The sequence below is a fragment of the Scomber japonicus genome, chromosome 5, assembly GCF_027409825.1.
Source record: "Scomber japonicus isolate fScoJap1 chromosome 5, fScoJap1.pri, whole genome shotgun sequence".
Lineage (NCBI taxonomy): Eukaryota > Metazoa > Chordata > Actinopteri > Scombriformes > Scombridae > Scomber > Scomber japonicus.
In genome coordinates, this window is record NC_070582.1 from 4758541 (window position 1) to 4786258 (window position 27718).

At 41.3% G+C, this 27718-nt stretch overlaps 1 protein-coding gene across 1 annotated transcript in view; it reads right to left on the reverse strand.

The window, feature by feature from the left end:
- Positions 1–3293: 3293 nt before the first annotated feature.
- Positions 3294–27718, reverse strand: part of LOC128359037 (sodium channel protein type 4 subunit alpha-like) — a 27912-nt gene continuing 3487 nt past the window's right edge. The window contains exons 4-23 of the mRNA XM_053319454.1: positions 26822–27047; positions 25810–26030; positions 24273–24344; positions 24057–24158; positions 22905–23261; positions 17793–17952; positions 16667–16743; positions 16389–16455; positions 16057–16211; positions 14285–14458; positions 13185–13295; positions 11884–12165; positions 11064–11114; positions 9587–9725; positions 9036–9127; positions 8395–8665; positions 7232–7856; positions 4241–4385; positions 3857–3934; positions 3294–3493 (exon numbers count right to left, since the gene is read on the reverse strand). Coding sequence (XP_053175429.1) covers positions 3302–3493; positions 3857–3934; positions 4241–4385; positions 7232–7856; positions 8395–8665; positions 9036–9127; positions 9587–9725; positions 11064–11114; positions 11884–12165; positions 13185–13295; positions 14285–14458; positions 16057–16211; positions 16389–16455; positions 16667–16743; positions 17793–17952; positions 22905–23261; positions 24057–24158; positions 24273–24344; positions 25810–26030; positions 26822–27047 — 3597 coding nt within the window. The 3' untranslated portion in view covers positions 3294–3301. The remainder of the gene's footprint in view (positions 3494–3856; positions 3935–4240; positions 4386–7231; positions 7857–8394; positions 8666–9035; positions 9128–9586; positions 9726–11063; positions 11115–11883; positions 12166–13184; positions 13296–14284; positions 14459–16056; positions 16212–16388; positions 16456–16666; positions 16744–17792; positions 17953–22904; positions 23262–24056; positions 24159–24272; positions 24345–25809; positions 26031–26821; positions 27048–27718) is intronic.

Here is a 27718-nt window from a genome sequence, read left to right on the forward strand (position 1 = left end):
CGAAGCTCCATATCAACACTTATCTAACAGCATGCCCTGACCTGGGCTCAAACTACCACATCCTGATGATGTCTCCAAACTATCAAACATTCAAATATAGCCAACAAAGCTACACAAAGATATCTTGCACAGTATGTCCATAACAAGCATAACCATTAAGAAAAACACAGCTCATTATATGCCTTTCAAAAACACAGCATTAATGAATGGATGTGGCACCTGTATCACACAATCATTTTTCCAACATGCAAGTACAAGTATTGCCATCGATTTAAATCCCACCAATTCCACTTCATAGCAAAGAGAAGATGTACTCACTTGTTAGAAGCTCATCTTACGGGCCTCGAGCTCAGCAAAGTCATTTACGACGCTGCTCAGGTCCAAAGTCCTAGTAGAGAGTATAGCCAGTCCACTGAGTCCGGAGAAGCTGGTCAATACCGCTTTATTTACGGAGCTAGCTGGCAAGCTACCGCTAACCTCCAGCGGCACGCGAGCGTTTACCTGGGTTGCCTGGGTTTGGGTAAAAAACTTGTCTAATTTGGTCATTTTAGCTCTACCCTCATCCTGCTTCTTTCTTTCCTTCCTCTTGTGCGCGCTGTTTTTTTGTTTGGGCTTGCTAAACATGATACTACCTTTTCTAGTCAACTTTCATCCACTTGCTTTTTTTCCTGCTGAAAGGAGAAACAACTCACCTCAAGTCATCGCGACTCATCATGACTGACAGCTATCAAGGTGATTGGACAAATTATCATTCCTCCTCCCATACCAGGCACTGTCGATATTTACGCCACTGGTAGGACTTGATGAGTAGAAAAAATAAGCATTGTCTTTGAACAGGAAGTAGTTTTTGAAATAAATAATGTCCTTATATGGGGGACAGTGGGTTTATTTGGGGTGTATAAAACTATTTATTTCCTTACATTTACACCAATGATAATGACGTCCTAATGTCCTCAAATGAGTATTCTTGATTAGTAGAGTTGTAGTTTGTTGTTTTTGCTAAAATTAGTCAAATTGGTATCAAACTACAAACTTTATTAAGCATAAATAAACAAAATTTTGCCTGCCATCTCATTTTCACACTGATTTTTAAACTGTAATGTGCTATTGCGACCACTAGGTGGCACAGAAACATGTGTATGAATGAGGATGACGAGTCAAAGTTAAACAGAATGAAGCAAACCTAAAATCTCCCCATATGTGGATGCAGGGTCACAGGAGGTTTAAACATCACAGCATCCAAACTGCAAATGCTTGTTAAATTTATTAAGCAAGAAAATGCTGAATTTTTAAAAGTCTGGTATAATGCAGTAACAACTGGTGTAATGCTGAAGCCTGTTCTGGGCTTCGGTCTGTCGGAGAGACGTGGTCTGGCCGTCTGTGCAGCAAACAAACAAACAGCAAAAACAAGAGATCAAGTTCAGAGAGAAATCCTTGACTGAGAGACTACAGAGATACTCTCCCAGTCTCCATGTTCCACTCACACTGATCCAAACTTTCATCCTGCTGCTCACAATACTGCAAACAAGCAACCAGAGGCCAAAAGAGAGGAGTGGGGGGTTATTATAATGATTTTTAGAGACATTCAGCAGTTAGAATAAAGAGCCAAACATCATGAAATATATAGAAATGTATTTATTTCAAAATAAAGGGAATACAGCAAAGTATTACAGCACCACATTTTCTCTGCATGTACGTGTATGTTTGTAAAAAAAAAATCAGTTTTCTTGCTTTTGTCTGAACTTGTAGCTGCTGAGAAGTTATTGTAAAACAACAAATCTGCACGTTTATCAGTAACAAAAAAAGAGTAAATTGTAATACTGTAAAGGTTTATATCATATCTTTTGTATCTAAGGAAGGTTTTAGTTAAAATGCATGTTTTATATTGTAGGTATTGCAGGATGTTAATAGTAAAGCAATTGATTTGACATGTTAAAGGTTAGTGATGTTAGGACATACCTAACATATTTCCAGTCTGACTGAAGGATGCAGTCTCATGTACTCATGCTAATAGATTGATTTACTTTAAGTATATGTAAACTCATACACTGTTTCATACTGAAAATAATCATGATGAACTGGTTAGTTGACTGGAACCAATAGATATTTATAAAGTTTAGTATTTTTAGTGGTTATAAACACTTAGTGGATTATTTGACACTGATGCTTAAATCAAATTATAACTAATAAAATCACAAGAAAGTTTGAGTAGTATTGTCAAGGAATCAGATTTTGACAATAAAGTCGTAATATTTATTCAGAGGATAAAGATGTAACAATTTGAGATTAAATTGTAATATTTGGAGAAGTAGCACAAAATATTTGGATAAAAAAGGTATTGAGAGAAAAACACACAAAAGCACAATTTTTTCTTGGTTTGTTTGGGTGTCAAAGATGTCAAGCATGTTCCAGTTTGATCCGATTATCTTTGAAATGATTTTATATTGTGGATCTTTATCAGCTCTGATTTGTTTGCCAGGAACTTCTTTTTAAAAAAAAATATTACTTATCTATCTCTTTGCCTTTGTTGGAGAGTCAGTGGCAGAGAGGCCAACAGGAAACAAGGGGAGAGAGAGAAATTGGTATGAGATGCAAAGACTTGAACCAGGGACCTAGGATGAACCCAGGAGGAACTGTAATAACTTGGATTTTTGCCATCTTCTAGTTCTGCAAAGCTAATTGAAATGCCTGTCTGCCTCAGCTGTACAACACGTTGAACATGGTGAACCGTTACACATGCTAGGATTAAGCATTGCTCGTAACTGTCATCAGTGGCGTCGTCAGAGAGTTTTAACTTGTTGACAGAGTTTAAATGTGTGTTGGTGTTCATATTTGTATTTGCCCGGTCAGCATGCGACTATTTACTCCATCTCCGCATGAAGTTGGCAGATTATGGAGCGCGTTAGGGGGAAAACTCCTCCAGACAAAGCTTCTCCATAGAAGAATATTTAAGTCAGGGAATAAAAATCAGCTATTGCCACAGTTTACATGAAATACTTGAAACATGGTTGGCTTCTGCCCTACTCTGAAATACGTGCCATGATACGTATCTGTGGATATTTCAGGAAGAATGTTTATCAGAAGAGTTTAAACTGTCAGTCAGACTCTGGACTAGCTGGACTGCATTAATCACCTGGTCTGAGAGTGTTACCAGTAACCTGATAAGAAGTGAAATTTGAGTTTGATCACATTTTCTCAGCGAGCTTCGGACTGAGCTCTGCTAGAAGATGCAGTGAGGAAACATTTTCTCATGAAGAAGACATCTGAAGCAGATATTTTGGATCAATCAGCTGAGTCTCCCTCAGGTTCTCATCTCCCCGTTAGTGGCAGGCTCTTTCTCCGTCTGCTTGCTGCCTCCGTTCATCTGACTGCTTAGTCCCTCCTTCCCATCTTTGGACGCCAGCCTCCACTTCCTGTACACTCTCTGGATGGCTGCTGCCGCCGCCTCTTCCTTTTTCCTGCGCAGGGTGCTGCTGATTGGGTTATACGGCACCTGCAGGTCACAATAATAGATAACAGCCACTTGATGAGGAACTCAGACTGCTGAAGCTGAATAGAAGCTTAACATCAACTGTGTGGACAAACTGTGGATTTTGTCCTGCATCACTTTACATTGAAAGCACATTTGAAGGAGATCTTTTAATAGTCATTATGAACAGGAGGACTACAACGAGGGAAAAAAAACTTTTTAGTCTTCATACGGACACCTGACTACACAACAACGCCGATTAGTTACATATGCAAAAGTTCAACATAAATGAGCAGCGGAGAATCACATGACAGACTCTTTACATGTGAAAGACGTGTGAGATCAACTCTAGAAGACAAACTAGAATAGAATAAAACAGAATTGAACCTCAGATGAGTTTTCGGCCTTGAACTTTTTTTCCATGTTGGCTTTGAGATCGTCCACCTGTCCTGAAACACCAAACACCTGCACACATATAAAGTATAATGTCATACACAGTGTGTGAAATATAGACTCCCTAATTGATAGCATGAAACCCCCCGAAAATCTTAAAATGAAATTTCAGGGGGGGGGGGCTAAACAATGGGCCTAAATATCGAGTATTAATCTACACAGTGAGGTAATTAGCTGCACTTTAAAAAAAGAAAAAAGTCCTTAAATGCATAGAAATAATAATGAATATACAAATAAATAGAACGATCATCACATAGTATTTAGTCATGGAGTAAAGTAGAATATAAAATAATAGAATATGCTCTCAGGTGGGGTTACCTGGGTTCTGAGGGCCAGCAGGATGTCCATGTAGTGGATCTTATCTCCAGGGAGCAAAGGCAGGTCCATATTGATCAGTTTGATGGTGTTTGGTTTGGGAATCCTTAGAGTATCCTTCAGAGCATCGCAGAACTCTGAGAGCTGACTGTGGAGACCAGGAGAGAACAGTACAGAGCATTAGAGAACAGTAGAGACCACTAAAGAGCATTAGAGAACAGTAGAGAGCACTAGAAACCACTAAAGAGGATTAGAGAACAGTAGAGAGCATTAGAGAACACTAAAGAGCATTAGAGAACAGTAGAGAGCATTACAGAGCATTCGAGAACAGTAGAGAGCATTAGAGACCACTAAAGAGCATTAGAGAACAGTAGAGAGCACTAGAGACCACTAAAGAGCATTAGAGAACAGTAGAGAGCACTAAAGAGCATTAGAGACCAGTAGACAGCATTAGAGAACAGTAGAGAGCACTAAAGAGCATTAGAGACCAGTAGACAGCATTAGAGAACAGTAGAGAGCACTAGAGACCACTAAAGAGCATTAGAGAACAGTAGAGACCACTTAAGAGCATTAGAGAACAGTAGAGACCACTAAAGAGCATTAGAGAACAGTAGAGACCACTAAAGAGCATTAGAGAACAGTAAAGAGCATTAGAGAATAGTAGAGAGCATTACAGACCACTAAAGAGCATTAGAGAACAGTAGAGAGCACTAGAGAACAGTAGAGACCACTAAAGAGCATTAGAGAACAGTAGAGAGCATTAGAGACCACTAAAGAGCATTAGAGAACAGTAGAGAGCATTACAGACCACTAAAGAGCATTAGAGAACAGTAGAGAGCACTAGAGACCACTAAAGAGCATTAGAGAACAGTAGACAGCATTAGAGAACAGTAGAGACCACTAAAGAGCATTAGAGAACAGTAGAGAGCATTAGAGAACAGTAGAGAGCATTAGAGACCACTAAAGAGCATTAGAGAACAGTAGAGAGCACTAGAGACCACTAAAGAGGATTAGAGAACAGTAGAGAGCATTAGAGAACACTAAAGAGCATTAGAGAACAGTAGAGAGCATTACAGAGCATTAGAGAACAGTAAAGAGCATTAGAGAACAGTAGAGAGCATTAGAGAACAGTAGAGACCGCTAAAGAGCATTAGAGAACAGTAGAGACCACTAAAGAGCATTAGAGAACAGTAGAGAGCACTAGAGACCACTAAAGAGCATTAGAGAACAGTAGAGAGCATTAGAGACCACTAAAGAGCATTAGAGAACAGTAGAGAGCATTAGAGAACAGTAGAGAGCATTAGAGACCACTAAAGAGCATTAGAGAACAGTAGAGAACAGTAGAGACCACTAAAGAGCATTACAGAACAGTAAAGAGCATTAGAGAACAGTAGAGACCACTAAAGAGGATTAGAGAACAGTAGAGAGCATTAGAGAACAGTAGAGAGCATTAGAGAACAGTAGAGAGCACTAGAGACCACTAAAGAGGATTAGAGAACAGTAGAGAGCATTAGAGAACAGTAGAGAGCATTAGAGAACAGTAGAGAGCACTAGAGACCACTAAAGAGGATTAGAGAACAGTAGAGAGCATTAGAGAACAGTAGAGACCACTTAAGAGCATTAGAGAACAGTAGAGACCACTTAAGAGCATTAGAGAACAGTAGAGGGCATTACAGACCACTAAAGAGCATTAGAGAACAGTAGAGAGCACTAGAGACCACTAAAGAGCATTAGAGAACAGTAGAGAGCACTAGAGACCACTAAAGAGCATTAGAGAACAGTAGAGAGCTCTAGAGACCACTAAAGAGCATTAGAGAACAGTAGAGACCACTAAAGAGCATTAGAGAACAGTAGAGAGCACTAGAGACCACTAAAGAGCATTGGAGAACAGTAGAGACCAATAAAGAGCATTAGAGAGCAGTAGAGAGCATTAGAGAACAGTAGAGAGCACGAGAGAGCACTGAAGAGCATTAGAGAACAGTAGAGAGCATTAGAGAACAGTAGAGACCACTAAAGAGCATTAGAGAACAGTAGAGAGCACTAGAGACCACTAAAGAGCATTAGAGAACAGTAGAGAGCATTAGAGAACAGTAGAGACCACTAAAGAGCATTAGAGAACAGTAGAGAGCACTAGAGACCACTAAAGAGCATTAGAGAACAGTAGAGAGCATTAGAGACCACTAAAGAGCATTGGAGAACAGTAGAGAGCATTAGAGAACAGTAGAGAGCATTAGAGACCACTAAAGAGCATTAGAGAACAGTAGAGACCACTTAAGAGCATTAGAGAACAGTAGAGACCACTAAAGAGCATTAGAGAACAGTAGAGACCACTAAAGAGCATTCGAGAACAGTAGAGACCACTAAAGAGCATTAGAGAACAGTAGAGAGCACTAGAGACCACTAAAGAGCATTAGAGAACAGTAGAGAGCATTAGAGACCACTAAAGAGCATTGGAGAACAGTAGAGAGCATTAGAGAACAGTAGAGAGCATTAGAGACCACTAAAGAGCATTAGAGAACAGTAGAGAGCATTAGAGACCACTAAAGAGCATTAGAGAACAGTAGAGAGCACTAGAGACCACTAAAGAGCATTAGAGAACAGTAGAGAACAGTAGAGACCGCTAAAGAGCATTAGAGAACAGTAGAGACCGCTAAAGAGCATTAGAGAACAGTAGAGAGCATTAGAGAACAGTAGAGAACGGTAGAGAGCATTAGAGAACAGTAGAGAGCATTAGAGAACATTAGAGAACAGTAGAGAGCATTAGAGAACAGTAGAGAACGGTAGAGAGCATTAGAGACTCATAGAGAACATTAGAGAACAGTAGAGAATCGTAGAGAACATTATTAAAGAGCATTAGAGAACAATAGAGAGCATCAGACAGAGACGAAGGGAGGAATGAAGACAGTAGGAGGAGAAGGGAGGAAGGACGGACAGGAGAAAAGGAAGGAAAGGAAAGAGGGATGGAAGGAATGTAAGACTGGAGTCTGGACTCACCTGTACTGGATGCACTGCGAAGCATTGGAGTCGAACCTCTTCCAGGTGTCATAAAACATCTGGAGGTCGTCGTTGCTCAGCGCCTCGTCGTCGTCCTCTGCGAACATGTCGAAGATCTCCAGGATGATGACGAAGAACACGCTGAGCATCAGCACGAAGCAGATGATGATGTAGGACGTTAAGAAGATGATGCCGAAGTACGTGTTGGGACAGTCTCCCCTGACTGAGGTTCCCGTGTTTTCTAAGAAAGGATCGCAGTCTGGAGGCATGGACATGAAGGGAAAGAGCAGACCGTCCCATCCGGTTATCGTGCTTATGAGAAACATCGTCATCATGCTGTTCCCAAATGTCTCAAAGTTAACGAGGTCGTCTATCATGGCGCTTTTCTTGACATAGCGGAACTGTGACATGCCGACGACGGCGTAGGTGAACATGGTCATGATGAAGAGGAGGCCGATGTTGAAGAGGGCAGGAAATGACATCTTCAGAGCCCAGAGCAGCGATCGGATCCCAGCGGCTATGGGGTGGAGACGGAGGGCACGGAAGACACGGACCAATCGGATCATGCTCAACGGACTGTAGATGTCCATGAAGTAAAAGTAGAAGAAATCTGCAAAGAAGATGTCTGGATAGATGGACAGAAGGAAGGAGGGATGGAAAAGGGGGAAGGATCGAAGGAAGGAAGAAAGGAAAGAAGACAGGAACAAAGTAGGGAAGGATCGAAGGAAGGATCAAAGTCAGGATGGAAAGTAGGAAGGAAGGAAAAAAGGAAGGATTGAGGGAAGGAAGGAAGGAACAAAGTAAGGAAGGAAAGAAGAAAGAAAGGAAGTAAAAGAAAAAAGAAGGAAGGAAGGGAGGATTGAGTAATGGGAGGACAGTAGAAAGAAAGGAGGAAGGAAGGAAGGAAGGAAGGAAGGATCAAGGGGTGGGAGGAAAGTAGAAAGAAAGGAGGAAGGAAGGAGGTACAGAAGGAAAGAAGAAAGGAACAAAGTAGAGAAGGATCGAAGGAAGAAAGGAAGGACCAAAGTAGGAAGGACAGAAGAAAGAAAAGAAGTAAAAGAAGGAAGGAAGGAAGGAAGAATTATAGATTAGATTAAAACATTTCACATATTTTACTCTTTCAACGTATCTGAATGAATCAAAGACGACATCGCTGGTCTCACTTAGGATAGACAGGAGGACGAGCACAAAGTCCCAGATGTTCAGCCAGTCTTTGAAGTAGTCCCGTCCGAAAGCGACAATCTTCAGGATGCTCTCTATGAGGAAGATGACGACGATGATGAAATGTATCCAATGCAGGACTTCTTCCTTCTCTTCGCTGTCGTCGTTCGTCTCAAACATCAGAACCACAATGTTGATGCAGATCACTGCGACCATGAAGACTTCGAAATACCAGCTGGTCACCAGGCTGAAGACGCCAGCACGGCACTTATTCTGCAGAGGAAGGAAGGAAGGAAGGAAGGAAGGAAGGAAGGGATGAAAAAGGAGAAGAAAAGAACAAAGGGAGAAGGGGGAGGAAGACAAGAGAAGAGGAAGGAAAGAAGGAAGGAGAAAAAAGTGTAAGGAAGGAACAGAGGGAGAAAAGGTTGTGGAAAGAAAGACAAGAAGGAGAGAAGGAAGGAAGGAAGGAAGGAAGGAAGCATGGAAGGAAAGAAGTAAATAAAACAAGGAGGGAAGGAGCGTCACTGAAAGAGCATCACTTTAATACATTTTGAACAGTTAGCAGCCCTGATGTCACCTAAACGTCTCACTTGCACACCTGTCTGCTCTGAAGCTCAGATGAACAGGAGGTCAGTGAACTCACCTGAGGTCGAGGAGGTATCGGAGTCTGGTTTAACTTCTTCTTCTGTATCTTGTACATGTTTTTCTGCCCCTCCGTGAAGAAGATGTTTTTACCTCTAAAGTAAAAGACGAGAGCAAGAAAAATGAACACCTGAACGCCACATTCATATGAGCCGTTGTCATGGTAACGAACCAATTACATCTGTGTCCCAATTATGAAGAAGGAAGGAAGGAAGGAAGGAAGGAAGGAAGTTATGGTGGAAAGGGGAACGGGGAGGAGGGAGGGAGGGAAGAAGGAGGGAAGGAAGAAAGGAAAGGAGAGAAGGAGGAAAGGAAGGAAGGAAGGAAGGAAAGAAGGAAGGAAGGAAGTTATGGTGGAAAGGGGAAAGGGGAAAGGGGAGGAGGGAGGAAGGGAAGAAGGAGGGAAGGAAGAAAGGGAAGGAAGGAAAGGAAGGAAGGAAGGAAGAAAGTTATGGTGGAAAGGGGAAAGGGGAGGAGGGAGGAAGGGAAGAAGGAGGGAAGGAAGAAAGGAAAGGAGAGAAGGAGGAAAGGAAGGAAGGAAGGAATAAAGACATATCTTGTGTCTCAGCTTGTTGATGGTGTCGATTAGGACTCTGATGAAGAGGTTCAAAAAGAAGAAGCAGCTGATGACGAAGGTGACGTAGAACAGGTACATGTATAAATTGGCTTCATACTCCGGCTGGTCCTCCACCTACACACACACACACATACACACACACACACACACACACACACACACACACAAACACACACACAGCATACACAGCATAAGTACCAGTACCAGTATCAGTAGCGTAGTATAACAAGTAGCACCAGTACCATCATCAGTAGTATTACCACCACTACTAGTGTCAATATTAGCAAAAGTACCAGTACCATTACCAGTAACAATAGCGGAACCAGTACAAGTGTTAGTATTGGTAGAAGTACTACCAGTATCAGTAGAAGTACCAGTACCATTATCAATAGTATTACCATTAATAGTGTCAGTATTAGCAAAAGTACCAGGCGCAGTACCAGTACCATTGCCATTACCATTAGCAGTACCAGTACCAGCATCAGTAGTATTGCCACCACTACTAGTGTCAGTATTAGGAAAAGTACCAGTATCCTTACCAGTAACAGTACCAGTGTCAGTATTAGTAGAATTACTAGTACCAGTATCAGTATGAGTACCAGTACCAGCACTAGTATCAATAGTATTACCATTAACAGTGTGAGTATTAGCAAAAGTACCAGTCGCAGTACCAGTACCATTACCGTTAGCAGTACCAGTACCAGCATCAGTAGTATTACCACCACTACTAGTGTCAGTAAAAGTACCAGTATCATTACCAGTAACAGTAGTGGTACCAGTAGCAGTACCAGTGTCAGTATTAGTAGAATTACTAGTGCCAGTATCAGTATGAGTACCAGTACCAGTACCACTAGCAGTACCAGTACCATTACCAATAGTATTACCATTAATAGTGAGAGTATTAGTAGAAGTACCAGTACTAGTAACAGTACCAGTAGCAGTACCAGTATGAGTATCAGTACCAGTACCATTATCAATAGTATTACCATTAATAGTTTGAGTATTAGTAGAAGTACCAGTAACAGTACCACTAGCAGTACCAGTACCAGTACCATTAATAGTGTGAGTATTAGTAGAAGTACCAGTAACAGTACCACTAGCAGTACCAGTATGAGTACCAGTACCAGCACCATTACCAATAGTATTACCATTAATAGTGTGAGTATTAGTAGAAGTACCAGTAACAGTACCACTAACAGTACCAGTACCAGTACCATTATCAATAGTATTACCATTAATAGTGTGAGTATTAGTACAAGTACCAGTAACAGTACCAGTAGCAGTAGCAGTACCAGTACCATTAATAGTGTGAGTATTACTAGAAGTACCAGTAACAGTACCACTAGCAGTACCAGTACCAGTACCATTAATAGTGTGAGTATTAGTAGAAGTACCAGTACTAGTAACAGTACCAGTAGCAGTACCAGTATGAGTACCAGTAGGTGCACTGACCTTTCTGGAGTCCACAGCTGCGTACATGACGTCATACCAGGCACCGGTAGCCTAACAGAGAATCAACAAAAACACGTTAACCGTCACAATACAATACATATAATAGTAGAGAGTCACAGGGACACTGCAGTACTGGGCAATGTGCTATCTATCTATCTATCTATCTATCTATCCATCTATATCTATCTATCTATCCGTCTATCTATCTATCATCTATCCATCCATCCATCCATCCATCTGTTATCTATCTATCTATCTATCTATCTATCTATCTATCTATCTATCTATCTACCTATCCATCCATCCAATCATCCATCTATCTATCTATCTATCTATCTATCTATCTATCTATCCATCCATCCATCCATCCATCTATCATCTATCCATCCATCCATCCATCCATCCATCTATCTGTCCGTCCACATCCATCCATCTGTTATCTGTCCATCCATCTATCTGTCCGTCTATCTATCTATCTATCTATCTATCTATCTATCTATCTATCTATCAATCTATCATCCACCCACCCACCCACCCACCCACCCACCCATCCATCCACCCACCCATCCATCCATCCATCCATCCATCCATCCATCCATCCATCCATCCATCTATCTATCTATCATCCTGACACTGAAACTCTGACCAGAAGCTCATTATGAATGTCCGGTCTGGAGGTTTGAAATCAGTGGGTCACTTCGGCCCTCTGTTTCCAATCATTCTGTTTATAAAACAACAACTCTCTCATGTCATTTACTTCTAACAGTTGTGTGGGTGTACATGGTTTCAGTGTTTTTTTCATTTCAGTGTTCAGACTGACCAGATTTAGCAGTGACAGGTAGGCAGCAAGCAGGTGGTCGAAGTTTAACGGCATGTTCTTCCAGCGAACATCAATCTCTTCTTCAGAAAAAAAGAAACACTCTGTCTTGTTTTCCACCTCTTCAGCTGGGAAATAATCCTGAGATGTCTCGTTAATACAGTGATAAAACCTTCCTGCGAATAATTCCACTCCGATCACGCCGAAGAACAACCAGACGGTCAAACCGACCAGCAGCACCTCAAAGAGGGACGGTAAGACGCAGACCAGGGCGTTCATCACCACCTGAGGAGGGGAGAGATAGAGCGAGAGACAGGTTACCACTTTTTGTTTTAACCCTCGTGTCGTCCTCCCGGGTCAAATTGACCCTGTCCGTTTCGACTGTTCCTTCCTTCCTTCCTTCCTTCCTTCCTTCCTTCCTCTTTCCTCCCTTCCTTCTTTCCTTCATCCTTTCCTTCCTCCCTCTTTCTTCCTTCCTCCCTTACTTCTTTCCTCCATCCTTCCTTCTTCCTCCCTCCTGTCCTTCCTTCCTTCCTCCCTCCTGTCCTTCCTTCCTTCCTCCCTCCTGTCCTTCCTTCTTTCCTCCCTCCCTCCTTTCCTTCCTTCCTCCCTCCATCCTTTCCTTCCTGGCGCCTATTGAGTTCTAGTTGAGTTCTCTCTCTATTAACGGCTCCGCTTTACAGAAGCTTAGAGCTCCTCTTAGTGGCTGAAAGTGAAAATTGCTCTCCAGTAGCTGTTAACCCTCCTCTCAGGTCAAGGAAGGAAGGAAGGGAGGAACGAAGGGAGGAACGAAGGAAGGAAGGAAAGAAGGAAGGAAGGGAGTAAGGAGGAAGGAAGGATGGAAGGAAAGGAGGAAAAGAGGAAGGACGGAAGGAAAAGAAGAAGGAAAGGAAGGAAGGGAGTAAGGAAGGAGGGACTAAAAGAGGAAGGAAGGAAGGAGAGAAGGAAGGGAGGAAGGAAGGAAGGAAAGGACAGAAGGAAAGGAGTAAGGAGGGAGGGAGGAAGGAAAAGAGGAGGGAAAGGAAGGAAAGAAGGGAGCAAGGAAGGATGGATGGATGGAAGGAAGCGAGGAAAGAAATATGGAAGGAGGAGGGAGCAAAGAAAGAGGGAAGGAGGGGAAGAACGAAGGAAAAATTCAAGAAACAGGGAGGAAGGAAGGAAAGAAGGAGCAGTCAAAAGAGAGATGGGGTCAATTTGACCCGGGAGGACGACAGGAAGGTTAATGAACCCTTCATAACTAGACACAGCTCAATTGATTAAAGTTTTTTAATGACCCAACCCTAATTTGGATGAGCCTGTCTTACCCTTGTGTTCCTGAAGCGAGACACCATCCTCAGAGACCTCAGAGTCTTCAAGCCCTTCAAAGTAAAAGCGGGCAATTCCAGCATGTCGACTGTCAAAGAAATCAGGGACACCTGAGGGTGACATCGCAGCACAGGTGAATGTTAAACACAGAGCAAAAGAACATTATGTTTAGCCTTGTTAACTCCGCTACAACACCACTATCTGCTCGTTGTCCGTCTCTCTATTTCTTGTGATTTTGTCATAAGCAGTATGTTTTTTTTAATTTAAGGAGTCTCGAAATGTCTTTTTTGGAAATTTGTCTGGACCTTATTTTAATGGCAAATGCAAAAACACTGTTGAATTGTCAAACTATGTACTGTCTTCATTAAATGTGATGCAGGAATTTCACTGGTATTTGTGTTACAGCCCCGTACAGTCCTCACCCTTTACAGACCTTTATCACGCATACAGATATTTAAAATGAAAAAACATTTATCTCAAAATATTTCACGTGTTTTCTTCCTGAAAAGAGCTTATCTATGCAAAGAGGCACTGTGGTTCAGGAGCCACAGACAACTATAAAACTTTAACTTGGTTAAAGGATTTAGTTGGTTTCACCTGGTTGTTCAAATTAAAGGTTTGTTTTACGCAAGTTATGTGAGCAGTTATTTTCTGGATTCTCTGCTGGTTGCCTGGAAACTCTTTTGGACACAAAAACTCAACCCTAGCCGGCCGAGGCAGATGGCCGCCCACTTTGAGCCTGGTTCTGCCTGAGGTTTCTTCCCGTTAAAAGGGAGTTTTTCCTTACCACTGTCGCCAAGTGCTTGCTTATGTGGGAATGTTGGGTCTCTTTCATTTAATTTAAAGAGTACAGTCTAGACATACTCTATATGTAAAGTGCCTTGAGATGACTTTTGTTGTGATTTGGCGCTATATAAATAAAGATTGACTGATAATACAGACAGTTAATACTATATATACTCACTTGTATGCAGATGATACTCATTTATACATCTCTATCTCTTTTATCAGGCAAAATATGAAAAAACTGTGAAGAAGTTATCAAGTTACCAGTAACAATATTTCACCAATAATCACTGTTATTGATTAATGTTCTTACCACTACGACGGAGAAGTCAAGCCAGCACCAGTTTTTGGTGAAGTATCTCTTTAATCCGTAGCCAACCATCTTGAGAATCATCTCCACCACGAACACAATAGTAAACACCAGGTCTGCGTACTTCAGTATCGCCTTCAAAATTTGACGGGATTCCAGGTAGATGTCCTCAGCCACCTGTTCACAGACAGACTGATGTTACCACCTGGACAGATGTTCACTGGCACCTTCTGACATAAACTCATCATGTTTCACAATGAAAACAATGTAATTTAGTAATGTTAAAGGTTTGCTACAAAGGAGATAATCAAGTAATTTTTAATATCAAATATATTTCACCAATGTTTTTTTTTTAAAGTTAGTATCATGTCATTAAAGTCCGTGTAAAGTAAGAATAAATATGTGTGCTGAGTTTGACATACTACAGAAAAGTGTGTTGTTAATAACCCTTCTAAATTTGAATGATTAAAAATCTGCAAATATATGAAATTAGGCTTCACAGTTGTGTAAAAATCAGCCTCTTTCTCTGTTACCAAACGCTGTGGGCGTGCCCGCCGAGTCCGCTGAAACCCCGCCCCCTACCAAGTGTCACCTGTCAATCAAAGTCACCACCTCTACCCATAGACTGTATGAAAGAAATGGACGTAACATCCGTGATGTCACCCATTGGTTTGTGGACTGCTGCTCGGAAGCCAATAGTTTCAAATCTAGGCAGCGCCATCTTGAAAATTTCAGGTGCATGCTGGGAAAAATAAAAACATGGATTCTACTAATATGGGCATGAGGCGGGGCCGTGGGCGGAGCCATGGGCGGAGCAGGGAGGTTGCAAGGACTGGATCTCGAGGACATTGGTCAATCAACCTGTCAATCAGGACGTGGCCACGCCCTAATGCATACCCTGCTTTATCGTCAAATATAAAATCAGGGAGGCCAAAATGTCCCAAATGAACATCATACTGCATTGAAGAAGGCTTTAAACTAGCGATTGAGACCATAAACACATTTTGAAAACGTTTACTGAGGTTAGAAATCAAGTGAGAAGTTGGTGAATTCTCCATTGACTTGTATAGAGACGGTCGCCCCCTGGTGGCCTTTTGATAGAATGCAGTTCTAAGTTACTTCCGCGTTGGCCTCATTTCAGAGGACCGGAACTCTCCGCCTGCCTCTACCAGAAACATGGACGCTACAGCTCTTTCTGCTGCTAGCTCAACTGCTAGCTCGGTTGCTAACTCGGAGGCTAACTCAGCTAACTGGCTAACTGTAGAGTAGACTGTATTGGTAGTAGTGTTAGATGTAGTAACAATAACTCACCACCAGGCAAGTTAACCACTGAGGAGAGAGGACTCTCAGTCTTAACAGTTTAAGGCTCTATCTCCAGAATTCAGCACTGCATAGTTATCAGTCTTTTCACATGTTTTCTGTAACCATTTTCCAACATGTATAATATGTTTAGAAGTAAATCAATTAATTGACTTTACACGGACTTTAACACTTTAATAGTGTTTATCTTTGCTTCCTTTGTTTGTTATTTGTTGTCCTGTGAAGCACTGTATTCCTTACGCTGTGTTTTTTCCACCTCACGTCAAATTGACCTGAATATAAGATGATATTTTATTCAGGAATAAGAGTTTGAAATATTTACGTGTTTACAACATCAGATTCTGAGGACTGAATTGTCTGTTAAACAGCCAAGAAATACTGTTGTTACTCATAGACACACTAATATGGGAGTTACATTATGCTTTATGTGTATGTTTGTATGTGTGTGTGTTCACCAGAGTTGTAGAGCTCAGCACGACGATCAAGGTGATGAACCACTTAAAGTATATGTGTTCTACGATGGACAAACAGCATCTCCTGAGGTTAGACCAGATCCTCAATACACCCCGGCACGTGTTTGTTTCCGGGAACGAACAGCACTGGTAGCACACTGAAACACACACACACACACACACACACAAAGAATCATCAGAGGTTTTATTAATCATGGATCGGCGTCTGTTTTTTAATTTTATTTTTGCATAAAGATCCTTTAAAAGTTCCACGTGTGTTAAGTTATTTATCTGAAGACGTGTGTGTGTGTGTGTGTGTGTGTGTGTGTTCATACTGTCACAGCAGCAGTCCTCGAGTGTGTGTCTGTCCTGATTTTTATCGCCTTTCTTCTCCTCAACTTTCTGCACGTCGTCATATTCAACATGAATTCACACACAGAGATAACAGTAGTAGTTTTAGTGCGAGGGATAAAACAGTAGAAACACACACAACTAAATAAATGCTAAACCAAAAAAAGAAAGTCCTCTAAAGTCAGTTTAAGTTCATTTACAAGAAAACTGTGTTGGGGCAGATTTGAGATGCTGCACGCTATTAAACACTTAATAATCTGACCTTTGACGCCGGCTGCTCTGTGGTCACAGAAGTCAAAGCCAGGTATTCCTTCCTGCCGTCTCCCTTGCTGGTAACTGCTAACAAAGAAAATTCAAAACCAGACAATAAATCAGTAAATCAGTAAATCACACACACAACAGATTCAAGTCATAAAATCTGAGCTTTATGGAGAGGTCAACCCAAAAACCCTTCAGTCTACACATTTCTTATTATGGTTTCAGACAAGGCAAGGCAGCTTTATTTATATAGCACATTTCATACACAATGGCAACTCAATGTGCTTTACATAAAACAAACATTTTAACAGTAAAAAACATAAAAACAAGCAATTTGAGAAATAAAAATACCCCCCCCCCTCCCCCCACTGCCACACTAATAGTAATAAAAATATAAAAAATTTATAAAAAGCGGGTTTGGGGATTGCCGCCATGACAGGCACTGACCACCTTGCGGCCACACCTCCGGTCAGCCGCCTCAACAATGGAGGCACGGAACATGGCCTACTCAGATTCAATGTCCCCCACCTCCCCCGGTACACGGCCGAAGCTCTCCTGGAGGTGGGAGTTGAAACTCTCTCTGACAGGAGACTCTGCCAAATGTTCCCAGCAGACCCTCACAATACGTTTGGGCCAGATCTGACCAGCATCCTCCCCCACCATCGTAGCCAACTCACCACCAGGTGGTGATCAGTTGACAGGCCCCCCACTCTCTTCACCCAAGTGTCCAAGACATGCAGCTGCAAGTCCGATGACACAACTACAAAGTCAATCATCGAACTGCGGCCTAGGGTGTCCTGGTGCCAAGTGCTCATATGGACACCCTTATGCTTGAACATGGTGTTCGTTATGGACAATCTGTGACGAGCACAGAAGTCTGATAATCGAACACCACTCGGTTTCAGATCGGGGGGGCCGTTCCTCCCAATCACACCCCTCCAGGTCTCACTGTCGCAGTGAAATAAAACTGGAAAACTAACTAGAAGTCAAACGTTAAGTCGAACTTGAATGCTAAAATAAATAAATTAAAGAGTGAAATATAAACACAGACACAAAAGAGGCCGAAACCCCCCAAACTAAAGCAAATCAACTAAATATCACCGCCACCACAGATAAACAGAGAGACGTACTATCAGGTTCGGTCCCATCAGTGTTGTTGGGTTTGACACGGGTCCAGGCCTTCTTGATGCGGTTCATGGCGATCTTTAATTTATTTTTTTCTTCTCCTTCTTTGTCTTCTTCTGGAGCTGCCAGATTAGATAACAACAAGCCCATGAACAGACCCAGGATCTGCAAAGAGGCCAGCAACAAAGTCAGGACTAAAAGAAGAGAAGGAACAAGTAGCGTCCTCACAGCCTTCATATATATATTATACATATATGTTACAGTTTTGTTATCCTGTTTTCCCTGCTGTATATCTGTAATTGTATTTCTTGTTCTTTTTTTTTTTTTTTTTTTTTTTTAATGATCATTTGAATTTTTTATTATATATTTCTACTATTATTGTTCTTATTGTTTTTCGTACTTATTTTTTGTTCTTTTTTTTTTTAATTTACAGTTTTTATTCAATACATGATACAGTACACATTTGAAACATCCAGTACATTTGTTGTAGGAGGTATATGTTTGTCACAAAAAACAAAACAAAAAAAGTTTGTCAATGTAATGTTAGAACCTCTCATAACAGTATCTCTCTTTGAAAAAATGTACAGCAGTTTTACTACTTTACATAAACCAACAACCTTACTGAGAGGTGTGTATAACATATTAAGAATCACAATGAATACGTCTGTGTTGCACAGGTAAAAACCTTTTTTGTTCCTTGCCCCCCCCCCCCTTCTTAAAGCGAGAGAACCAAAACAAAAGTCCAGTAGACATTTGGTAGTCACTTTACAGGTACTTTTTTCTTAATTCACTAAAAATAATGCAATAAATGTGGCATAATACCAACAATGAGGTAATTAAAAATAAGTAAATAAATAAATGTAAATAGGAGAAAATCCCCAAAAACAAAATCTGAATAGTTGACCTTTAACAACCACATGTCTAATACTGTCTTATTAACTCGCTAGTGCATTTTTTTTAAAACTGCCTCGACAATATAGTATTTAGTTAAGATATGGCACAGTATCAGCAATGAAAAAATAATAATAATGATAAAAAAATAACCTTGATCATACATATTAATTTTTTTTTTTTTTTTTTTTTTTTTCCCCCTCCCTCCCCTCCAACATGGGGTAGGGATGGGTAATAATTAACTTCAGTAGAACAAAAGAAACATAAGAACTGGGATGTACATTAGAAGAAGAAAACACAAAACAAAAGCGCAACACTTATGGGAGATTGGACTAGCGGTGGTAGGCCTATATTCTTTTGGCTTATTATGCTAGGAGGGATGTTTTGTCATTTAATAAGGATCAATCTATTCTGTCCCTTCTGTTAGGTTGTCTTTTTTCAACAAAGGAGATCCACTTTGACCATATTTTATTAAATCTTTCCATCTGTAAGTTTAGTGAGTGTGTGATTTTTTCCATTCGATATATGTCATCAATCGTGTCCATCCATTCACTCACCGTGGGAGATTCGGGATGCAACCAGTGTCTAGTGATGTTTTTCTTAGCTACAGTTACCATAATTATGAAAAGATATCTATTAGTGTTCCCAATAATAAAGTCTGATTTGCCTAAGATAAAGGTTTCAAATCGGTTGGGTATCTTGATATGAAATATCTCCTCCATTGTTTTATGGACCTCTGACCAAAAGTTCTGCAACCCTGGGCATTTCCAGAACACATGCCAATGATTTGCGTCTTGATCTCCACATCCTCTCCAACATTTGGGGTCTTCCCCTGTGTAATGAAATTTCTTCTTTGGGGTTGTGAAGAATCTTATCAAACACTTCCACGCAAATTCCCTCCATGTATGTGCACTTGTGCATCTCCACAGAATCTCGCAGTAGTTGAGCCACTCTTCTTTGGTTATGTCGAGCTGTCCTTCTTTTTCCCATTTATTTTTGATATATTCTGTAGTGTTTGGTTTTTTTGTTAAGAGCCCTTTGTACAACCTTGAGATGGCACCTTTAATTGATTCATTTGAGTATGACCTCAAAAATTCTTTTAATATTGCATCTTCTAGGTCTACATGAGGCGACTTACTGCATTTATCAAAATAATTACGGAGTTGCAGGAATCTGTAAAAGTCTTGCTGTTCTAAGGAGAATTCTCTTTTTAGGGTTTGGAAGTCTTTTAGTGTTCCTTTATTTGTAAGTGAGTAATATGTTGAGATCCCTTTGCTTGTCCAGGTTTTGAATCTGAGATCTAATTGGTTTGGTTTGAAGTCAGGATCATATGCAATCCATCTAATGAACCATAGTTTGTCCAGTAATTTATAATCTGTTTTGATTGTGTGCCAGATTTTGAGTTGGAACTTGAGCCATGGGTTGTTTAGTTTACTTATTGTTTGTTTTATTTCCTTATTACCTAACACTGCTTGAATCGGAGAATCCTTAATTAAGGTCTTTTCTATATCCTTCCACCTTGCGTTATATTCTGGATTACATAAATGTAGTAGTGGTTTAATCTGAGTTGAGTAAAAGTAATTTCTTAGATGTGGGACTGCCATTCCACCCTCTTTTTTGGGGAGTTGCAACGTTTTAAATCTTACTCTCGGTTTTTTCCCTTGCCAGATGAATCTTGAGAGAGTTCTGTCCCACTCATTAAATTGTTGGGATTGTATTTCAACCGGGAGAGCTTGAAACAGGTACAAAATCCTCGGAAGTATGTTCATTTTGATTGCTTCTATTCTTTGCGTTAAACTCATAAATGGATTTGAGTTCCATCTTGCAATATCTGCTTTTAATTTGTTTATAAGTGGGTCATAGTTTATTAATTTAGTTGTGGTTATATCTTTTGGTAGTGATATTCCAAGATATTTTATTGCTTCTTGGTCCCATTTCATATGGAATCTCTTTTTGAGTTCTATTGGAGGGTTGTAATTAAGTTTTAAAATTTGCGTCTTCTGAATATTTAACTTGTATCCTGCATATTTACCATACTGTTCTAGTAATTTAAATAATTCGGGGAGAGATTTAGTTGGTTCAGTTAGGTACACCAAAATGTCGTCTGCGTACAGCGCCACCTTGTGTTTGTCATTATTTATGTTAATTCCTTTGATGTTGTCTGTCTGCCTGATCCATTGGGCTAGCGGCTCTATGAAGAGAGCAAAAAGAAGCGGTGACATCCCACAACCTTGTCTTGTGCCTCTTTTCAGTTGAATGATCTTTGATAGATGTCCATTTATTTTAACTCTGGCAGTGGGGTTGTTATATAATGACTTAATTGCGTTAACAAAATTTTTGTGAAAGCCAAATTTCTCAAGGACCAGGTATAAGAATTCCCAGCTCACTGAGTCGAAGGCCTTCTCTGCATCCAAACTGATCAATAAGGCCTGTAATTTGTGTTCTTGAATATGGCTTAATACATGCAGTGATCGTCTTATATTGTCGTGCGTTTGTCTCCGCGGAACAAATCCAGTCTGATCTGTATGGATGAGTTGGAGGAGAACGTTCTCAACCCGTCTTGAGAGAATCGATGTGTATAATTTATAATCAATATTGAGAATTGAGATTGGTCTAAACGAGCCGCATTCTAATTTATCTTTTCCGTCTTTCGGTATGACTGTTATAGTAGCCTCCTTCCATGTTGGTGGGATATTTCCTTCTTTTAAAGCTTTATTGAATATGTGAAGGAGGTATGGTTTTAATTCATTCCTGAAGGCTTTGTACCATTCGGATGAGAATCCGTCTGGTCCGGGTGACTTGTTGGTTTTTAGCCTTGATATGGCTTTGTCTAATTCTTCTTCTGTTATTTCTGCCGTTAATTCCTTATTTTGCTGCTCGTTTAAGGTAGGTAGGTTAAGTGAATTTAAAAATGTTTTAATATTTTGTTCTTCCTCTAATTGTGATTGGGAATATAATTCTTTGTAATAATTTTGAAAGGCTGATTGTATTTCTTCTCTTTTATATACCGGGTGTTTTGTAATTGGATTCCTGATTTTGTGAATAGTGCTGTCTGCTTTCTGTTTTTGTAGTTTTCTTGCTAACAGCTTTGCGAACTTTGAGCCCGTCTCATAGTATTTTTGTTTTGTGAAAAACATTTTTTTTTTCGTTTCTTGGGTGTACCAGGTGTTTATCGCCTTCCTGATTTCTTTTAGTTGTAATTCAGTATTCTGATTTAGGTTCTTTTTGTGTTTTGTTTCAAGCTCTTCCAGTTCTCTAGTTAATTTTGCTAGAGTTTCTTGTCTTTCTTTCTTTTTTTGTGTATTTCTTGTTCTATTCACAAAACATCTATTGATCTATTAACATCATTTTTTCCACATTAAAGGTTTTGGTTGTTTCAAATTGAGGGTCTAAGGACAGAGCATATTGTATTGATGTACAGTTAACTATAGGGGTTGTTGTTATCCTTTATTGTTCTTTCCTTCCTTCCATCTGTCCTTCCTCCCTTCCTTTTTCCTTTCTTCCTTCTGTCCTTACTCCCTTTCTTCCTTCTGTCCTTCTTTCCATCTGTCCTTCCTCCTTTCCTTTTTTCCTTTCTTCCTTCTGTCCTTACTCCCTTTCTTCCTTCTGTCCTTCTGTCCTTCTTTCCATCTGTCCTTCCTCCCTTCCTTTTTTCCTTTCTTCCTTCTGTCCTTCCTTCCTTCCTTCCATCTGTCCTTACTCCCTTTCCTCCTTCTGTCCTTCCTTCCATCTGTCCTTCCTCCCTTCCTTTTTCCTTTCTTCCTTCTGTCCTTACTCCCTTTCTTCCTTCTGTCCTTCTTTCCATCTGTCCTTCCTCCCTTCCTTTTTCCTTTCTTCCTTCTGTCCTTACTCCCTTTCTTCCTTCTGTCCTTCTTTCCATCTGTCCTTCCTCCTTTCCTTTTTTCCTTTCTTCCTTCTGTCCTTCCTTCCTTCCTTCCATCTGTCCTTACTCCCTTTCTTCCTTCTGTCCTTCCTTCCATCTGTCCTTCCTCCCTTCCTTCTGTCCATCTGTCTGTCTGTCCTTCACTGTTTGTCTTTCCTACCTTTCTTCCCTCCTTCCTGTTTGCCTGTCTTTCCTTCCTTCCTTCCCTTCTTATTCCCTTCATTCCTTCCTTCTTTCCCTCCATCTTTTTTAATGATCCGGCCCACATCAGGTCAAAATGGTCTGTATGTGGCCCTCGAATGAAAATGAGTTTGACACCTGTGGTCTAACTGCAGGGACTCACCAACAGCTTTCCGAAGACCAGGACCGTGATGTGGAAGATCATACACACTGAGTGACTCGAGACCTCCATGCAGTCCCACAGTGTCTCGATCCAGTCTCCGCACATGGTCCTGAAGACCATGAGGAAGGAGTGATAGAAGTCTACCATGTGCCAGCGAGGAAGCTCACAGTCGGCGCTGATCTTGCAGACGCATCTGGTGTAGTCCTGACCAAACAGCTGCATGCCGGCCACGGAGAAGAAGAAGACCATGAGGACGAGAAGCAGAGTCAGGTTCCTCAGAGCCCCCATCGAGTTCCTCATGATCCGCAGCAGCATGTTGAAGGCCGGCCACCACTTGGCCAGCCGGATGACTCGTAACTGGACAGGAGAGAGACGAGAGGCAGAGTAGAATAATAAATCTTCATGTCTTCCTTCCTTCCTTTCCTCCTTCCTCCCTACAATCCTTCCATCCACCCTTCCTTCCTTCCTTCCTTCCATCTTTCCTTCCTCCCTTTCTTCATTCTGTCCTTCCTTCCTCCCTTCCTTCCTTCCTTCCTTCCTTCCTCCCTGCTACCTTCCTTCCTTCTTTCCTCTGTCCTTCCTTCCTTTCCTTCCTCCCTACCATCCTTCCTTCCTTCTTCCTCCCTTCCATCCTTTCATCCACCCTTCCTTCATTCCATCTTTCCTTCCTTCCTTCTTTCCATCCATCTTTCCCTCCTTCCTTCTTCCTCCCTTCCATCCACCCCTCCTTCCTTCCTTCCTTCCATCCACCCTTCCTTCCTTCCTTCCTTCCATCCACCCTTCCTTCCTTCCTTCCTTCCATCCGTCTTTCCATCCATCTTTCCCTCCTTCCTTCCTTTCCTTCCTTCCTCCCTACCATCCTTCCTTCCTTCTTCCTCCCTTCCATCCTTCCATCCTTCCATCCACCCTTCCTTCCTTCCTTCCATCTTTCCCTCCTTCCTTCCTCCCTTCCTTCCTTGACTCGAGGACAACAGGAGGGTTAAAATGGGTTACATACATTAGGAAAAGTCACATTTGACCCTAAACAGAATGTACGGGTTAAACAATCTAAAATGTTTCTCAACTATCAAAGATTCATGAGTAGAGTATCACAGGGGAAGGGATTAATTTAATTAACGACTGTATTTGTGATGATGCTGATGTCACACTCACCAATCCGAAGCTTCTCATCATCGCATAACCCTCAATGTCAGCCAATATCAGCTCGCTCAGACTCGAGCAGACGATGGCGAATTCAAAGACATTCCAGCTCATCTGTAACCACAGCAACAGAGCATCACACACACACACACATTACCACGGCAACGGCTGTCTGTCAGTCATCATCACTGAGCTAGGTGACAAACAGGAAAGGAAGTCTGACCTTACCTTGAAGTAGCCAGACAGGCCCATGGCAACAAGTTTGAGGATCATCTCAAGGGTGTAGATGAATACGAAGAACTGCAGGGGGTCAAAGGTCAGAGGTCAAGGTTTGGTGATGTTAAATATTGAAGCTTCGTTTACACCTGGTATTAATCATAGACTGTATAAAAGAAATGGACGTAACATCCGTGACGTCACCCATTGGTTTGTGGACTGCTGCTCGGAAGCCAATAGTTTCAGATCTAGGCAGCGCCATCTTGAAAATTTCAGGTGCATGCTGGGAAAAATAAAAACACGGGTTCTACTTATATGGGCATGAGGCGTGGCCATGGGCGGAGCGGGGAGGTTGCTATGGTTGCGAGGGCTGGATCTCGAGGACATTGGGCAATCAACCTGTCAATCAGGACGTAGCCACGCCCTAATGCATACCCTGCTTTATCGTCACATATAAAATCAGGGAGGCCAAAATGTCCCAAATGAACATCATACTGCATTGAAGAAGGCTTTAAACTAGCGATTGAGACCATAAACACATTTTGAAAACGTTTACTGAGGTTAGAAATCAAGTGAGAAGTTGGTGAATTCTCCATTGACTTGTATAGAGACGGTCGCCCCCTGGTGGCCTTTTGATAGAATGCAGCTCTAAGTTACTTCTGCGTTGGCTTCTTTTCAGAGGACAGGAACTCCCCGCCTGGTATTAATTTGCATAAATTGCAAGTGAACAGCTCCAACTACAGGTGAAAATGCAACCAAAATGTATTTATTATAATTCATTTATAATAATGATAATAATAATAATTAAAGCTGCAAGCAGCAATGAACGGGCCCTAATGCCAATAAAGGGGACGCCAAAGATTGACCCGATGGAGAGCCACCTGTGTTAGCTTTCTAAATTTAGTAAAATTGGTGAATGTGACAAGTTCTGATTAATCAGTCATGCATTTCAATAATATTTAATGGCGACTGTGGGTCAGGAGGCAGAGCGGTCGTTTGTCAATTGGAAAATTGGCAGTTCGATTCCCGGCTCCTCCAGTCCACATGTCGATGTCTCCTTGGGCAAGACACTTAACCCCAAATTGCTGCGCCAATGGTGAATGAATGGTTAAATACCACCAGATGAGCAGGTTGGCACCCTGCGCAGTAGCTCCTGCCATCAGTGTATGAATGTGTGAATGACATGTAATGTAAAGAGCTTTGAGTGGTTGCAAAGACTAGAAAGGCGCTATATAAGTACAGTCCATTTACCATTTCCATTTAAATGATACAGCATAGTATTGCGATATTTTGCATGGCAATAGTGTATCAATACACAGATGCCAAGTACCGATCTTTTACTATAGGAATTGCAAATGAAAATGAAACCTTTTTTTTTCCTTTGGGGACATAATTTGCAGGTGAAGAAAGGTAATGAATTGCAGCATATCACAATATATCACAATATATTTGACACAAGTATCGTGATATTATCGTATCGTGGAGCCTCTGGTGATTCACAGCCCTAGTGTTTAGATAAAAGCTTTGGACTTTTGCACAAAATACTGACCAAATCTGTTCTGCTCAGCACTCCTTCAAACGTTTCTGTCATCGGATAATGTTCCATAGACAAAAACATGATGTTGACGATGAGGCAAATGACGATGCCAAGTTCGAAAAATGGATCCGTGACGAAGGTGTAGAGCCGCTGTTGGAGCCACTGCCAACAGCCACACTTCGGGAAGTGACCGGAAAAGGACGAACAGCATGGAGAACGCGATCTGTGGTCCTCTTTAAACCCAGAAAACACACAACTGGTTACTGAGAGATCTGAAGTCAATGCAGTTGAAGTTTGTATTTGTTCATTTGACATGTTAATCTGAGCTCAGTGACTTTCAATGAATGTATTTTAACATTTTGTCAATTTAAACAGTCGGATACTATTCAAACATTAAGACAATCAGTGGTGCTATTATGGCTATCTTTGTTAGGACCAATTTGAGAAGCAGAGCACATGCTTTGTGAGTGTGTGTGTGTGTGTGTGTGTGTGTGTGTGTGTGTGTGTGTGTGTGTCTGTCATAGGACACTTCTGAGGACAAAACAGACCAGTTAATTGGACGACTTGTCCAACTGGGGACAAAAACGTGAGAAAACATTGATTGTTTTTGGGTTGAGGTTAAGGTAAGTCTCCAGGAAATTAATATATGTTTATGTAATGTGTGTGTGTGTGTGTGTGTGTGTGTGTGTGTGTGTGTTTGTGTTTGTGTTTGTGTGTGTGTGTGTGTGTGTGTGTGTGTGTGTATATTTACCTTCCAAAACAGTGTGTTCTTGCTCGGTCTGCAGGGTGAAGACAAAACACACACACACAAAGAAATCATCCAATGTTTATTCTCGTGTTTGATATTTTTAGGATCTAAATGATAAATATTATCATGAAACAAAGTGTAATTCTGTAAAAGCGTGGAGGGTATTACGTCAGTTGCCTTAACATGGGACAAGGATTTGTTTCTAAGATAATACAAACTCACCTCTTCCTCCATGATATTGACCTTTTGTGCTGATTAATTCTGTCTAAAGAAAACTTGTCAAGTGTGATGATCTCACCTCCTCCACCTCGCACTTCTTCAGCGCCTGCAGGACCTCGGCGAAATCTTCTTCTCTCCGCTTGGCCTCGGCGGCACTGGCCTCACTGTGCTCAGCCGTCGTCATGGCAACCATGCCCATAAAGAGGCTGAGCAGGTAGTAGGAGGCGGGGAAGATGACTATCGCAAAGTAGACTATGGCGGTCATACCTGTGGCACGCACAGTCTGTAGACAGACAGGTGGATATGTATGCAGATGACACGATGATGTATGTGACAGCAGATGGCACACACTCACTCAAATATTAACAAGACTACATGTATGTAGTTTTTTTAGGGCTGTCAGCGTTAACGTGTTAATCGCGATTAGATTAATGCAATCCATAACGCGTTTTTTTATTTTATCGCATTTTAATGTTGCAAGCCTTTTTGTCCCTTCTCCTCCCCCGTAGACGGCTCCTCTAGCTGTAGCGCTATGCTTTGAAGTGGCCTCCTGCAGTAAACCTACCGCGCTGATGGAAAGTAAGAGAGCTACTGGACTTTTGAACGGCTTGTTTAACTTTAAAACACTTCCAGACGCTTCAGTTGACAAGTCAAAAGTAAAATGCAACCTGTGTCAAACGGAGTTTAACTACCACCGGAGTACGTGGAGTTTGAGTTAGCACCTCCACGCTAAACACCCAGGTGCAGCCAAGCGAGCCTCAGCTCCACCAAAGGACCATTTTGGAGTGTGGGAGTCGCAGCAGAGCCGTGATTGATTCCCAGTTAAGACACTCTGGTAAGAAATGCTTTACATTATGGGCTTAAAACTGCCTTCAAATGGAAAATAACAGGATTTTAAACATGCAATTCAAAACGCGATTAATCGTGATTAACTATGGAAATTATGCGATTAAA